The 16,166-nt window shown below is 38.5% G+C and overlaps 1 protein-coding gene across 1 annotated transcript in view; it reads right to left on the bottom strand.

Annotated features, from left to right (window-relative positions):
• Positions 1–16,166, bottom strand: part of DCC (DCC netrin 1 receptor) — an 887,682-nt gene that overhangs the window by 144,179 nt on the left and 727,337 nt on the right. Inside the window, exons 17-19 of the mRNA XM_088833422.1 lie at positions 15,212–15,444; positions 8,144–8,282; positions 1,911–2,018 (exon numbers count right to left, since the gene is read on the bottom strand). Coding sequence (XP_088689548.1) covers positions 1,911–2,018; positions 8,144–8,282; positions 15,212–15,444 — 480 coding nt within the window. The remainder of the gene's footprint in view (positions 1–1,910; positions 2,019–8,143; positions 8,283–15,211; positions 15,445–16,166) is intronic.

Genomic DNA, 16,166 nt, shown 5'->3' with positions numbered 1-16,166 from the left:
GAAGAGAACTCACACCTTCCTTTGGACTTTCACAAGAAACTGAGTGCAGAAAATCTGGGCCCTCAGTCTAAAGAGCTGGTGCTTTAAATATTTTATCATACTATTGTTTGGAACTGATTTGAATGAAAGTATCAAAACATGCATGGAACGGAAGTTGTCTTAAGTGTTTAAAGTTGTTTTAATGGTTCTTAGTGTTTGCTCCCTGTTGAATTGAGTCAAAATAGCTTAGAATGATAATTATAAACTGACTTTAACAAATGAACTACTTTTTAAAGGGGAAATTTAGTTCTTTTCATACTTAAACTATGCAATTGTGAAAGAATAGATTTTTAGTAAAGAGAATTACTGAACATACAATTCTAAATAAAATATGTGGACACAGTTTCTCATACATGCACTGTGACGCTGGCATACAGAAACATTTCTTACTCTGGGGCCGACTTCCATTTTATGTTCCAACTGAAAAGCAAAATTAAGCTTTTATTTCAGAGTTGAAAACACATTATTTTTCACATAAACCATTTGGTGAGATTTATTTAAATAGAGTGAAGAACTGGGTAATATATGACTTATTTTATCCTTTACCCCAAAGTATATTTTTTTCTATTAGAACTTATTTTTATTCAGACAATTCCTATTCTGGATTTTTTTCTTCTTAAACTTATTATCTGTTGATTTACCATATGCTTATAAACAACTGTTAATAACATAATGGAAGTCATCAGGTAAACAAATCAGAATCTCCAAAAGTACTGAAATAGAACGAATGAAAAGAGGTCATAACACTGAGTGGAGAAAACCAAAAAAATTAGATTGAGCCAGCCTCAGTTTTAGAAGATCTGGCAGAGTGACAACTGAGTATATCAGATTCTGGGGAGATTTTATGTCCCTCTTTTTTTTCCCCCATATTTGTCAACTCAAAATTCTGTTTGCTATTGTAGGAAGAGCAAATTCTTGGAGAAAACAAGTCTTTGGCTGAAATTTAAACCACATTTGGAATTTTCACATTACCTTTTCATTTTGTAAAATTCAAAACATAATTCACATCAAGTAAGTGTGCCATCTGAACTGTAATTCCCATGCTTATCTCTGTACCAGAGAATGACTGAATTGCTTTGTTACTTTATAATAGTGCTATCTACTTTTGATATGCAAAAAAGAAGAAACAGGAGTGACTCTTACATGTGCCTAACCCAATGGTTCAAGTTAATTAGACTATAATGTGCACATTTTTAGTTATACAATATTTTTCATAATAATTATATGCTATGGAGACATCTATTAAAAGCCTAAAGTGATCATTTAAATGCAAAATCTCTGATAGAACTCCATTATATTTTTCATACTAAATTAACACTACAGGCTTCTAATGGATGCTTTAATTAGGCATCGATGTTATCCGTAATATTTGGCAAAATAAAATCTGTCACTGTGAAATATTCATTAAGTTCAATTTCCATCCATCAATATCAAGTGTTTTCTGAACCTTATGATTTAAGAAGCTAAGAGCTAAGTGAGAAACTAAAAACCCTCAGACAAGTCTCCTTCCTATGTTTCCCAGGAAAATACATGGTCATGAAGTGTCTTTTGTATTTTATAATTGCCCAACAACTGGCTTCTTTTTAGTCATTTAGCCTCAAAGGCGTTCCATTAGGAGGTTATCCTAATGCCACACAGAATACACCTCTTTCAGGAAGCAACACAGAGGAAATGTGCCGGGGTGTGTATTTGTAGGCTCCATTAGAAGAATTCCAAGGTCAGCAGGGGTGAGAGGAGACAATCAGAGAGGGTCAGGAGTCAGCTGAGATGCTGGGACAGAGACTTAATACATAAACTGTTTGAGCGGCGTGTGGGAGTAAGCCAGAGCAGGCCACGCGGAGCAGCGCAGGGAATAAAGCTGAGATGCCTACCAGTAATTTTCCCATTGGCTTCCAAGGGAGGCTGCCAGCTCACGATGACAGTGCGAGGCTTCCCTTCTCGAGTAATGACTGTCAAATCCTTAGGAGCAGAGGTCGGGGCTGTGAGACGAAACAGAAACATGGTCTTGTCATTGGATGTGAAAGAAAACAGACATTTAGGGGGCTTCTAAGCATGATGCTGACATGCAGGATCTATCATGCCATATGTCATGCTTATTTTACCATGGATGATTTAAGTATCTGAATTAAGCAAAGACACAGAAATTAATATTTTCCCAGGAAGTTAACTGCCTTTCAAAGGTGAGAATATAGAGAAGAAAATGAATATGTATGACTACAGAGAAAAATATAACTGGCATTTTCACGTGAGCGATTCACTAAAATTTAAGAACCAGTATAAAGTAAGCAAGATTAATGGCGACATGTCTCCAAGAAACAAAAATTCTGCTACAATTGCAAGATTTGCAAGTGAAAGTTCACCCAATGCTATTTTTCCTTAAAAAATGAATTTAAATGGAGGTCACAGCATCTTGCTTAGGTAACATCTGGTTATTTCCCAACAAGAAGGAAAAGAAATACTTGAAAATAGAGGAGACAAGGAATCTATGAGGCTCTTAGGATCAGCCTTCGTGTGTGTGCTCAGTCACTTAATCGTGTCGGACTCTTGGCGACCCCATGGACTACAGCTCACCAGGCTCCTTTGTCCATGGGATTTCCCAGGCAAGAATACCGGAGTGGGTTGCCATTCCCTTCTTTAGGAGATCTTCCTTTCCCAGGGATCGAACCTCCCTCTCTTGCATCTCCTGCCTTGGCAGAAGGATCAGACTGGTAGGAAGTAAAGACGTCAAGAAACCCTGCCTTGCTTAGAGCTACTCTTCCCAATGTTGTTTGAGGGGAGCAAAATTCGTCACCCCCAAATATTTTGCCTCTTTGGCATAAGAATTATCTTAAGTTGATTTTTTTTTTTAAAAAGCAGACAGAGGAAAAGTTCTGAAAACCAAGTAGAAGTTACCCTCTCATAAAACAGAAATCCCCCTTTATGTGCCATGGGCTTCCCTGGTGCTCAGACAATAAAGAATCTGTCTGCAATGTGAGAGACTGCTGGGTCAGGAAGATCCCCTGGAGAAGAGCATGGCAACCCACTCCAGTATTCTTGCCTGGAGAATTCCATTGACAGAAGAGCCTGAGGGGCTACAGTCCATGGGGTTGCCAAAAGTTGGACATGACTGAGCGACTAATATTTAATTTCCCTCTTTGTACCAGGAAGACAAGCAGACAGAGCCTTAAATGTACATGATGACCACGCCCTTGTTTATTGCGATTTGTCTGAAAAATTCTGGTTACTGACTCCCTATCCCCCCAGCATCTTTGTCTTTAGCTGGAGACGGTATTGAAGATGGTGGCCATTTGAGGGGATTACTGTTTTCTTGGGTATCTTCCATGTACACAGATCTATACTTATTATCAGACGTCTGTTTGTTTTCCTCCTGTTCATCTGTCTCTTATTACAGGGACTCTCAGCCAAAAGCCTGGAAGGATAAAAAGACTTTTCTTCCCCTGTATGTCGCTCATCAAAAGTTTAAGTATACTTCAAAGGCGACAGCACACTGGCCAACCTCATCCAGTATCTTTCGGACTTCCTTTGACCTGCTTTCTTACTGGTTATGCTTTGAAATGCAGTTCCTTGTCCTTCCAGGTAACTCACAGTGCCCCAGTGTACTGTCCATAGTCTTTTTCAGTTACCCTAGATGTGATGTAGGCAGTTTAGCAACGTATCTAACTTCCTCACTGGGGTTCAGAGTAATTTCCTGATCTTTGCACAGAAGTGCTTGTGTATTACCATCAGCTACTGTGTGTTACAAATTGGTCCTAATTCTGAATGCCCCTCCACACTTGCAATTCTCTCTGGCTTTTCTATTGACTGTATAGTACAGAATCTGAGCATTCAGTTCAGTTCAGTCGCTCAGTCGTGTCCTACTCTTTCCGACCCCATGAATCCAGCTTCTCTTACTAATTCCAGACAGAGGGACACCAAGCATTCCCATCTATTGTACCATTTTATTTCCAATACCCTGATTCTCAAAGCCACTGAGATTCTAAATTAACCAGAACTGTACTAACTGTAATATCCTGACAAAGTACTTACTATACTTAATTTTTTTTAAAAAAAAAAAAAAAGAGGAGAAGAAAGGACAAGGAAGAGAAGATCTTTGAGTAAAAGTGAAGTGAAAGTCACTCAGTCGTGTCCAACTCTTTGCGACCCCATGGACTATACACTTCATGGAATTCTCCAGGTCCAAATACCCAAGTGGGTAGCCTTTCCCTTCTCCAGAGGATCTTCCTGACCCAGGATTCAAAACAGGGTCTCCTGCATTGCAGGTGGATTCTTTACCAGCTGAGCTACAGGGCAAGCCCATATTAAACATAGTTTCATACATATCTTTTAATGGAAAGAAATAGAACATTCTTGCAAAAAAAAAAAGATTTGTAATAGTGAAACACTGAACAGGTAATGCTACCTTAGGGAAGGCTTAGTCACATAAAGAGATCATTCAAGATATTATCTAAGCCACAGATAGAAAGGTAATTTGTTGTTTACTTGATCAGTTGTGTTGAACTGTTTTGCAGCTGCATGGTCTATAGTCCACCAGACTGCTCTGTCCATGGGATTTCCCAGGCAAGGATATTGGAATCAGTTGCCATTTCCTTCTCCAGGAGGGTCTTCCTGACCCACGGATCAAACTCATGTCTCCTGCATTGGCAGGCAGATTCTTTACTGCTGAGCCACTGGGGAAGCCCAGGAAGGTAATAGATAAGCAAAAGTTAGAGTATTATACCAAACATGTAACCAAAGTATTGGACCTTGAGCTTCAGCATCAGTCCTTCCAATGAGTATTCAGGACTGATTTCCTTTAGGATTGACTGGTTGGATCTCCTTGTTGTCCAGTGGACTCTCAAGAGTCTTCTCCAACACCACAGTTCAAAAGCCTCAATTCTTAGGTGCTCAGCTTTTTTTATGGTCCAACTCTCACATTCATACATGACTACAGGAAAAACCATAGCTTTGACGAGACAGACCTTTGTCAGCAAAGTAATGTCTCTGCTTTTTAATGTGCTGTCTAGGCTTTGTCATAGCTTTTCTTCCAAGGATAAAGTATCTTTTAATTTCGTGGCTGCAGTCACCATCTGATGCTGGGAAAGACTGAAGGCAGGAGGAGAAGGGGGTGACAGAGGATGAGGTGGTTGGATGGCATCACCGACTTGATGGACATGAGTTCGAGCAAGCTCTGGGAGTTGGTGATGAACAGGGAAGCCTGGTGTGCTGCAGTCCATGGGGTTGCAAAGAGTCGGACATGATTGAATGACTGAACTGAAACCAAATATCATAAGACATTTTCCAATTTTGGAATTAATTAAAACACTTGTTTTTCTAACCTGTTTTTTTCTTAGCTGTGTTAAAATTAAAATTGATGCTTATTTAGAAAACAAATGGTGATGATTAGATTGCTTCACTGAATCTAGGTTGGTATTCAAAACATATAAAATGACTCCAACTTAAACTAGCAAAATAATACACTGAAGAGCTGGTTATTTAAAAAAAAAAACAAACAACAAACCTAACGACTAATCTATTTCAGGTGCTGAGAAAAGTTTTCTTTTTCCTCAAGCCACGTGACTAGATTCTGGTATGAGAATCAACGCCTTAGATGTTTAAGATTATCATATGAACTGCACATTGTTCCCTCATACTTATTTAAAGCTAAGAAATGTATTTAAGTTTATTTGGCTGCACTGGGTTTGAGTTGTGGCTGGCAGGATCTTCACTGCCTCACGTGGGATCTTTCGTTGTGGTGCAGGAACTCCCTGCAGGGTGTGGGGGGCAGCAGGCTCAGTTGTTGGGGCACATGGGCTTAGTTGCTCCTGGCATGGAGGATCTTAGTTCCCGACCGGTAATGGAGCAGCCACCCCCCTGAATTGTAAGGTGGATTCTTAACCACTTAAAAAGAAGGAGTAGTAATTTCCTCATTCATTTTTCCCCATCATAAACATAAACACACACAAACATCTTGGACGTTTGTGTTTGGACTGCTCAAATGCTACCCTGTCCTCCTTCATTTAGATAAACACATGGCTTTTTCTTTTGGGGAACAAGGTCTCCTCTCTGTCACGTGAGCTGGGAGCAACATCAAATAGGAATTTCCTGGCCTCCATCTCACTCTCTGTAGCTGTGTGATTCTCTCTTCTGGGAAACTGAATGTTGATAGAAGAAAGGAAAATGCACGGAGTCAAACCACTGTAATTGTCACACCTTGCAGGGAGAGTTCAATAGTTCTTCATCTCTAACGCTTGGGGATGCTGCTGCTTCTGTCCCTCACCAAGGCTTCATTATTTAAGCTATCCTTCCAATTATTTTTATTTTACCTAAATTAACTAGAGTAAAATTAAGGATTTATCACCTGGACAGAATGCATGTTTCATTTCAAGAATTTGTCAGCTGCCATTATCCTTATTATGAGCAATTTCAGCACAAGTGCATAATATGTGGCCCCACAGAGTCTTTGCGTTATTACAGAATTAGAAGCAAACTCCAGAGTGATTTCATTCACTTCATTTTCTTCTCACGGTTATAAAATGTGCAGACACTTGCGAATTACTTCTCGCTTCTCATCATCACCCACGAATCTTATCCATAGGCTATTTACACCTTTGTCCAGATCATTATCTGTTTTGACAATCACCCTTTCTACAAGTCACATTTCTAAGAGTTAATATCTTTCTGTCAGCTATGGGTCTCAACACTGACGTCCTTCCAAGGCTAGGCAGTTCAGGAGAAATCAATAGGGTTCATTTATCAAGTCAGATGTTGTTGTGCGTTTATGTTTATGATCGGGAAAAATGAATAAAGAAATTACTACTCCTTTTCTTTCACTCAGGGAGGACCAAATACCTTACTGGTTTACATTTAACTCCTTTCATCTCCTTTTAGGTTAAAAGAAAGAGCATGACTTTTATTTGTCCCATAAAGTATAACTCTCGCCAAGAAGCTAAGAACACTGGCATCCTGGGACGATTTCTAGGAGAATGATTTTATATATGTAAACATGTAAAATAGAAGAAGAAGGTGTTGAAATTAAACAACTAGAAAAAACTTCTTACAGAAAGAAGTGCTCTCAGAATTGTAAAAATATTCCCAGTGAACTCAGAGTTAAGGTAGTAATCTGAAATTAAAATTAGAGCTGCCATGCTATGGGACAAATTCAAAAGGAAAAAGAAATTCAACTTACTCCGATAAAAGTTTTACTGCCATATGTTTTAAAATTTGGAAATGTGTGGTATAGTTTATCCCCAAATATGATGTAATACCATGAAAGCAATTAAAAAGTATGTTAAAGCCTATTTCTTTCAGATGTTGGATCTCTGAGAACTATAAATGTGAAGTGCACTGCATGTCTGCTAAGGTTATAAACTCAACATTTATGACCCATAGCAAATGTGACTGGAAAAATTTACAGTGAATTGCATTCCCTCTTGATTTGAACTATTGCAAAATGCCTGAAAGCTTTCCATTGTGTTGCCTTATTTCCAAACAGTGAACATGACTCCCTAGAAATTTCTTCCCTGTCAACTGTGTGTGTGTGTTAGTTGCTCAGTCATGTAGGTTCTTTGCAGCTTCATAGACTGTAGCCCACCAGGCTCCTCTGTCCATGGAATTCTCCAGGCAAGAATACTGGAGTGTGTAGCCATTCCTTTCTCCGGGGGATCTTCCTGACCCAGGGATCTCCTGCATTACAGGCAGATTCTTTTACTGTCTGAGCCACAGGGAAGCCTATAAGATAAGCATCCACAAGCCTACAGCTGTAATGCAATTTTTCATTTTGCATCTAATCTCTTTCCAAAAAAGTAAACATCTACAATGTCTGTTGATCAAAGACACACATGCATTGGACAGAGTAAAACGCCTTTACTTCAATGTATTGAACAGCAGATTTATATTCAGAAATCCTCAATTAATGTACAAATTAAAACTATATTACTTATTCCACTGGGGACTCATTTTCTTCTTATGTAGAGTCAGAAGAATTGTGTTTGATATTAAAGTACTATGAATGATTTTATATATGATTAAGTGTAATTTAGACATCATAGTGCACACATGTTCCAGATTCCTCGGAAGCTAGAAAATACCAGCAGCAAATATCCAGTGGAAACATTTCTTTACATACCTGCCTCATATGTGGTGGCATGTGCAGTCATGCTCCAGGTACTGGACCTTCTGTTTTTCGTGACCATGACTGAGAACTCATACATTGTGTTTGGTTTGAGGCCCGTTGCTGTGTAACTCAGAGACGTTGTGTCTTCTGACTACACAAGTGGGAAATAAGAAAAAAGACAAAAAAAATGAACTCCATCAACTTGGAAAATCAAGACACAAAGGAAGACTATCCAAAGCAACAAAAAAGGAATTTATTTCCAAACAGCAGAGGACCCAGGACAAAGCACTGACTTTATTTCCTTTCTGTCCCAGTTTACACTGGCTGATTGTACATCTAAAACATAATCGATAAAATCAGGTGTTATGTTGTTCAAAGGGGCAGATAGCTGATAAATTTTCCCAAGTGAGGCAATAACCCCAGAGACAGGCCCAATTCCACTTTCTTCTGTCGGTTCCATTTGTAAGGTTATCTGCACTGACTTGAATTTCAATTTATTTCTAATAATTGAAAACTTTTTTCAGAGGCTTTAATGCTTTATATATTTCACATAAATTATTATGATTATTTTCCATAGGTAATAAAATGAATTTTTAGAGATCTAATGCTTATGATTTTTTTTTAAAAAAGGCTTTATGATACAGACTTTTACTGATGCCAGGATCTATATAGCTATTATAAAGAAAATGGACAACAGCATGTGTTTTTCTTTCTTTATGAACAGATCACATTACACACAGACTGAAGTGTGGTCATTGGAGCAGTTAATCAGGAAGAGAACAATAAATCATATAAAATTCAAATGATTATATAAGTTAATATTTTTCATCTTCTGAAAGCATTATTTGTCTTTTAAACAACAGGTTAAGGATATTTTAGTAGAAAGTAAATTATCTGTCTGTATTGCTTACTCAATAGATCAAAATTGTAATAATGAAGCAGGTTAATCTCCCAGGTTAATGTATATTTTCCATATGATGAGGCAAATTTAAAACTACTTATGCCTCTTATAAATTTCAATTTATGATTGCTATTTGGTCCTTGTTCTTCTTCCAAGGTTAAACATTTACTTTTAAGTTTATTACATTTGTTGTATATCTATGTCTAGAAAAATCAAGGAAAACATTTTGTCTCCACCTATGTCATAACTATCTCCTCCCTAGATACTCCAGTATATCTTTCTTATTCTACTATGAATCCTTCTTATATTATAGCTATGAAAATCCTACATTTCATTATAAAACCAAATAAATATTTAACTGTACTAATAACATTTCGATGATGTGCCCATCCATCCTATTAAAGTGATGATCTCATAAACATTTATCAGAAGCTCCTCTTAAAAAAACGTTGTAAAAATGTGAGCCATAAATAAATGCAAAAATACTTTATAGACTCAGAAAGATGGAACCCCACCAAAAAAAAAACATGAAATGGGCAGCTAGTATCTGATGTACTGATACGTAACTTTCAATCTTGCCCTTCTTCCCTGTCATGATACCACTAAGTCTTAGAAGTAGAAAGACGGGGAGAAATGGGGCAATGAGATACAGTCTGGCTAGGAGGGAAGGACACACTTTAATAAAACTTGTCTGTTTGAACATAGACACGACTGGCATTTGGGAGACAACCAAGCAATACTAGCCTTGCCTGTATTCCTAAATGACACACTTGCATCATTGAAGTTCCATGAATTCATTGAATTTTCTCAGGAACTTTATGGAAGGTTACTGCTCATCATAAATCATTAGCCTGGAAGTACTCTGGAAAGTCATGGTTGGTTGTACGTGTGTGCGTGTGTGTGTGTGCGTGTGCGTGCATGTGCGTATCCATGAGAGAGACGGAACGCAGAATACACAGGTACTACCTCTCTGAGCCTCGGTTTCCTCATTTATAACATAGAAATAACCACAGCACTGACCTTAGAGTACTAACTAAAGTGCGAAAGTAAAGCATATTATCTAGCTCAGAGTGGGGACTAAATAAATGTTAGCTACAATATTTTACACATTGTCTAGTGTGAAATACAGGCACTGATATGTCATATATATACACAAACGTATATATATATATATATATATATATATATATGGAATTTTATGTGCATGACAAATTCTCCACTGAGCTGTAAGAATTTGAGGACTGATATTGAATCTTACATAACTTTGTATATCCTGTAATACCCATGCTCTAATCAGTAGTCAGTGAATGCATTTTGAAAGGAATTTTATGTAAAATATCAAATGAGCAATTACTTTAGTAGAAAATAAATTATATAAAAAATTCTCTATCTGATAAGGAAGGTCAATATAAATAAAGTTCTGGGCAATCAAAATGTGAATGTCTGGCCTGATGTGGGACTAACCGAAGTAGGAAGTATTCCTGTGGGGAGTGGTCTGGATAATGCCATCAGGTCATCCGAGTTCCGGCTCCAGTTTGATGGGGAATTTTGTCAAGTTGTACAACCTACCCATAAAGATCTCTACATCCATACATAGCTGTCAAGAATCTTACTTATTCTTTTTATAGTAGGTGTCAACACCCCAATCACATAGGTGAGAAAAATGAGATTGAACAAATTAAGTGACAGGACAGGATGCGGCAAAGCCAGCTTGTGAGCAAGCCCTGGTCATTTGACTCTGTGCATGGACTTCCCCCTCTTTATACTGTGCATTCTCCGCCTAGCTTATAAGCTACAGTGGGGAGGGACATGAAACAATAGATGACAGAGGGTGTGAAAAGTTCAAAATGCAAAACCAAAGCATTCTATTCCTATTCTTAATAAAATTTAAATTTACTCTATGTCCATTCTGGATTGACTGCATACGGTCTGTATTTATCTCACCCTCCAACCTAACTAACTCTCCCCCTCTAACCCTTCTTCCCAGCGTGTGGGTGCAGAGTGTTCATGTGTGAGAAAGGTGAGGAAATGTTAGTACTTGAAACCTTTATTAGGTCAAAGAAGCTGATGAGGAGAGAAACAGTGACAATATTATTTTTATTCTCATACTTCAACCCATAAGTGAAATCAGTCTCTCCTTACAGAGGACGATTTTTGGTTGGATCTCTTGTAGGCATTCTTAGTGAAACTCAATAATTCTGTCTGTTCTAATAACAATTCAACTTAAAAAAAAAAAAAACAAACTGCCTCTGGAGGTTCTGGAGCTCAAATCATTCTGCAGAGAACAATCATTGTCCTTTAGAAAATTTCACACACTGCAAGGTACCCATGGCCATTCTGTGAAATGAATGTATCCACAAAGTACAGAACCATGGGCATAAAATTTTTGAAGTAGTCCTTTAAAAGTAAGCTTAGAATTGGGTAATCTGTATATAAAGAGATTTTTTTTAAAAGTGTTCTCTTATGTTTCATTTATTGTCTTATCTGATAATGTTATCTTTATTTATGGTTCTGCTGTGTCTTAAATCTGATACCGTAAGAAGATGGATAGGACGCTTATTTCGATGATACTACTTGGACTAGGCTGGAGAGTTCCTCCAAATACCTGACCTTGCAGGGAGGCTGAACCAAAAGAAACTGCTTTTCAATTGGTTTCAACTAAAAACTGATTTACTATGAAATGTGAATTTTACGCCCGTTAAAGGCTGAATGAAACTAGAAGCAGAACTAGCATGACTACCGGAAAAAAAGAGGCAGGCTGACAAAATTATTGGTGGATTTTGCTTTAACTCCAGGGTCTTTAGCGTCAGAAATTTCCAAAGGACATTTTAATCCCCCCGAGATCAACACTGACTTGAGGCTGGATTAAGCACAACGGCAGTTTAGTGGAAAGAACATTGGATAAAGTATCAGGAGATCCAAATTCTCCTTGAAAGCTATCCTAGGAAAGTGGTGCGGACGAGGGATACAGGGGCGTATGAAGATTCTGGAGTGCCGGGCTCAAACTACTGCTCCCTCCATTTCTGGGTAACATTTGGGCTCCTTGTTTCTCTTCTAGTTTTATTGAGATATAATCAATATACAGCACTGTGTAAGCTTAAGATGTACAACTTAATGATTTGACTTACATACATCATAAAGTGGTCACCACTAAACAGTAAGTTTAGTGAATACCCACCATCTCATATAGATACAAAATTAAATAAATAGAAACAATATAGTTTGCTTGTGATTAGAACTCTTGGGATTTATTCTATCAACTTTCATATATAACACCAACCACTGTTAATTATATTTATAATGTTGTACATTATATCCCTAGTACTTATAACTGGAAGTTTGTTCCTCTTGACTGCCCTCCTCTCCCTGCTTATGCTCTTATTTTTAAGGCTACCTTCTTCATCCTAAATGGGCTTTGCTTGTGACTGACATGGTGAAGAGTCTGCCTGCAAATGCAGGAGACCTGGGTTTGATCCCTGGGTTGGGAAGACACCCTGGAGAAGGGAATGGCTACCCACTCCAATAATCTTTTTTTTTTTTTTTCTTTAACTTCACTTTTTTAATCTGTGCTGAGAATCACAAAACGATTTTGGAGTTACTAGGCCAATTTCTTACTTCACAAGAACATTTTTGTATTTTCTCAATTTTAAAATAATGAACATGTCCTTTTTATAAAGAAAAAAAGTGTTTAGAAGAAAGGAAAGGCATTACAATGGCATTAAGTATAATAAATGACAGAAGGACCCATCATGGTCGAGGCGAGGACAGGAAATGTGCACACTGCTGGAATCATGCACCTTTGATACTGGCGATCTTTGAGGAGCATTCTGTCTCAGCCTGAAGAAGAATGGATGTGAAAGCACCCTTGAAACCCACTCCTTACACTGGTATGATCTTCTGAGACTCAGCTCTGACCTTTCACTTTGGAAAGGTCAAAACTGAGGTCAACATTTCCCTTTGGAAGATGGGTCTCTTTTTTTTTAAAAAAAGTTTTATTTATTTATTTTCACTGGAAGATAATTGCAATGTTGTGGTGGTTTTTGCCATACATCGACATGAACCAGCCATGGGTGCACATGTGTCCCCATCCTGAACCCTCCTCCTACCTCCCTCCCCACCCCATCCCTCTGGGTTGTCCCAGAGCACCGGCTTTGAGTGCCCTGCTTCAGGCATCTGTTTTACATATGGTAATATACATGTTTCAATGCTATTCTCTCAAATCATCCCACCCTCGCCTTCTTACACAGAGTCCAAAAGTCTGTTTTTACATCTGTGTCTCTTTAGCTGTCTTGCATATAAGGTCATCGTTACCGTCTTTCTAAATTCCATATATGGGCATTAATATATTGTATTGGCATTTCTCTTTCTGACTTAACTTCCACTCTGTATAATAGGTTCCAGTTTCATCCACCTCCTTAGAACTGACTCAAGTGTGTTTTATGTTATAGCTGAGTAATATTCTATTGTGTATATGTACCACAACTTCCTTACCCATTTGTCTGCTGATGGACATCTAGGTTGCTTCCATGTCCCAGCTATTATTGTAAACAGTGCTGCAATAAACATGGGGGTACATGTGTCTCTTTCAATTCTGGTTTCCTGGGTGTGTATGCACAGCAGTGGGATTGCTGGGTCGTATGGCAGTTCTATTTCCAGGTTTTTAAGGAATTTCCACACTGTTCTCCATAGTGGCTGCACCAGTTTGTAGTCCAACCAACGGTGTAAGAGGGTTCCCTTTTCTCCACACCCTCTCCAGCATTTATTGTTTGTACATTTTTTGATGGCAGCCATTCTGACCAGCATGAGATGATAACTTACTGTGGTTTTGATTTGCATTTCTCAGGAAATGGCAGCCCACTCCAGTGTTCTTGCCTGGAGAACCCCAGGGACAGGGGAGCCTGGTGGGCTTGTCTATGGGGTCACACAGAGTCGGACATGACTGAAGCGACTTAGCAGTAGCAGCAATAATGAGTGAAGTTGAGCATCTTTTCATGTGTTTATTAGCCATCTGTGTGTCTTCTTTGGAGAAATCCACTCCAGTATTCTTGCCTGGAGAATTCCACAGACAGAGGAACCTGGTGGGCTACAGTCCATGGGGTTGCAAAGAGTCGGACACAACTGAATAACTAACTCTTTTTCATCTTAAATAATCATCTTGTGAATTTTTAAAATATGTTTTCATATATTACCTCACTTGAATAAATTCTGAATTCTATAAAGCACTCCATGGAACTGAGTTTATTACACATTTCAAAATCATAAGTAACAACATTAAGTATGTGAAAGTGTTAGTCACTTATTCATGTCCAACTATTTGCGACCCCATGGACTATAACCTGCCAGGCTCCTCTGTCCATGGAATTGTCCAGGCAGGAATACTGGAGTAACAACTAAAAGACGTTAAACGGCCTCTACGATCTAGCACAATCCTAAGGAAACGGTGGACCCTTAACAATTACTCGGTCTCATTTTACGCTGCATTTGTGTGTTGTTACATACACTACTAATGTGGTAGGCCTAGGAGGTAGCGTTCGATTATATAAGTGAGTGCTTGGTGGAGTTGCTCTGGCTGACTGGTAGAGATGTGGACGGATGACAATGCCTTAAATGTGTATCTCCACGGAGCTCCTGGGTTGGGGGGTGTGCATTTTCTTTACCGCATGAGGGCTTGTCAAGGCTGAATGAGGAAACAGATATTAGTGACTTGAGGTGTGTTCGCCACCTAAGGATAGTATAAAGAATCTTCATGTATCCCTTCTCATATTCACTGTAAGATGGGTCTCTGTGTACAATGTTAATATGCGTGACTGTGGCATAAACCTAGATTCCACATGAAAAGAAAAACACCAAAATCTATCCAAGAACTAACGCAGAGCTCTGCTATTTTCAAAAAAAAAATGGCATTCCCTTGTACAGAATTACATTATTTATACCAACCCAACATCTGGTGGAATTCAAATAACGTTCCGCAGCTCTTGATGCTTTTCTACCTCATCTCAGAATTGTTTCCTACGACACAATAATTCCCATGCCAGTTTTACGCAGAGGTTTAAAATGCTTTGTTTTCCATTTCGTGTCACTGCAGCACATAACTCATGACAGTCCAGGAAGTGTTTAAAACAATGGATTAAACAAATGACAGTTCAAGTTAAACTCCATACGATCAGTTAGAACATCACCTTGTATTTCGCGTTCGCAGAAAAGCTGGTCCTCCACCGGACAGTGTAAAGTCGCACTTCGGACGTTTTTTGGTTCTTAGGGACAGAGTTGTCTGCCCAGCTGACCCTCACAGCATCGTGGGTAAGAGCCACAGCCTGCACACCTACTGGTGGGAGCATGGGGGTGGAGACATCTGGGACCGAGGTGGGGAAGTCATCAAGCAAAGGATAATAATCAACTGGGTCAGTGGGATCTGGGTTTAAAAACCCGACCAATGAAGCAAACAAATACATACATAAACAAAAGAGTTAAAAAAATAAACATCAGTGGCAACACATCACAATGAGTTAAATGTATGGCAATAATGATGAAAGGGAACATGAGAAGAACAGAAAAAATCATAATTAATTCAATCGAAAACTCATTAGAAACAGTACTGCTAGATTACAAAGGTAACTGATTGCTTTCCATAATTTCCTTATTTCCTTAGAATGCTTCTATCAATTTGGCTGTCGCTTCTCATTACATCTTTTAAAAGTCCACTTTTTTTTTTCTTGGAATGTTGCATATTGCTTCTTCAAAGATCCAGTACAGAATTCATGAGTTTTATAACTAGAAAGATACATCAGAATGAAATTCTAAGGACGGTCTATTTCATTTCCTCCTGCAAAAGAAATAAATGCCTATCTGACACCTGTTGTGGTATTTGTCTCTCTCCTTCTCTAACTTGATTTAGTATCTCTAATGCTTTTGTTACTGCTTAGGTTTTATCTGCATAAAAATTGTGTAGGGAGGAAACAAACAAAGGATAACGAGCAGAGGGCCCTGAGATCCACAGCAATCCACGGCTGTGACTGCACGATATCAGACCAAGTCCTCACGGGTCAATGACGTGCTGATGAGGTTTCACACGGCACAGGGTGTGGTTAGACTGAAATCCTTAAAGAAATTGTAGAATTGTCCATTTTACCCTCA

The sequence above is a fragment of the Moschus berezovskii genome, chromosome 28 (assembly GCF_049115385.1).
Source record: "Moschus berezovskii isolate FMDL1 chromosome 28, NW_MosBer_1.0, whole genome shotgun sequence".
Lineage (NCBI taxonomy): Eukaryota > Metazoa > Chordata > Mammalia > Artiodactyla > Moschidae > Moschus > Moschus berezovskii.
This window is presented reverse-complemented; position numbering and strand designations above follow the sequence as displayed.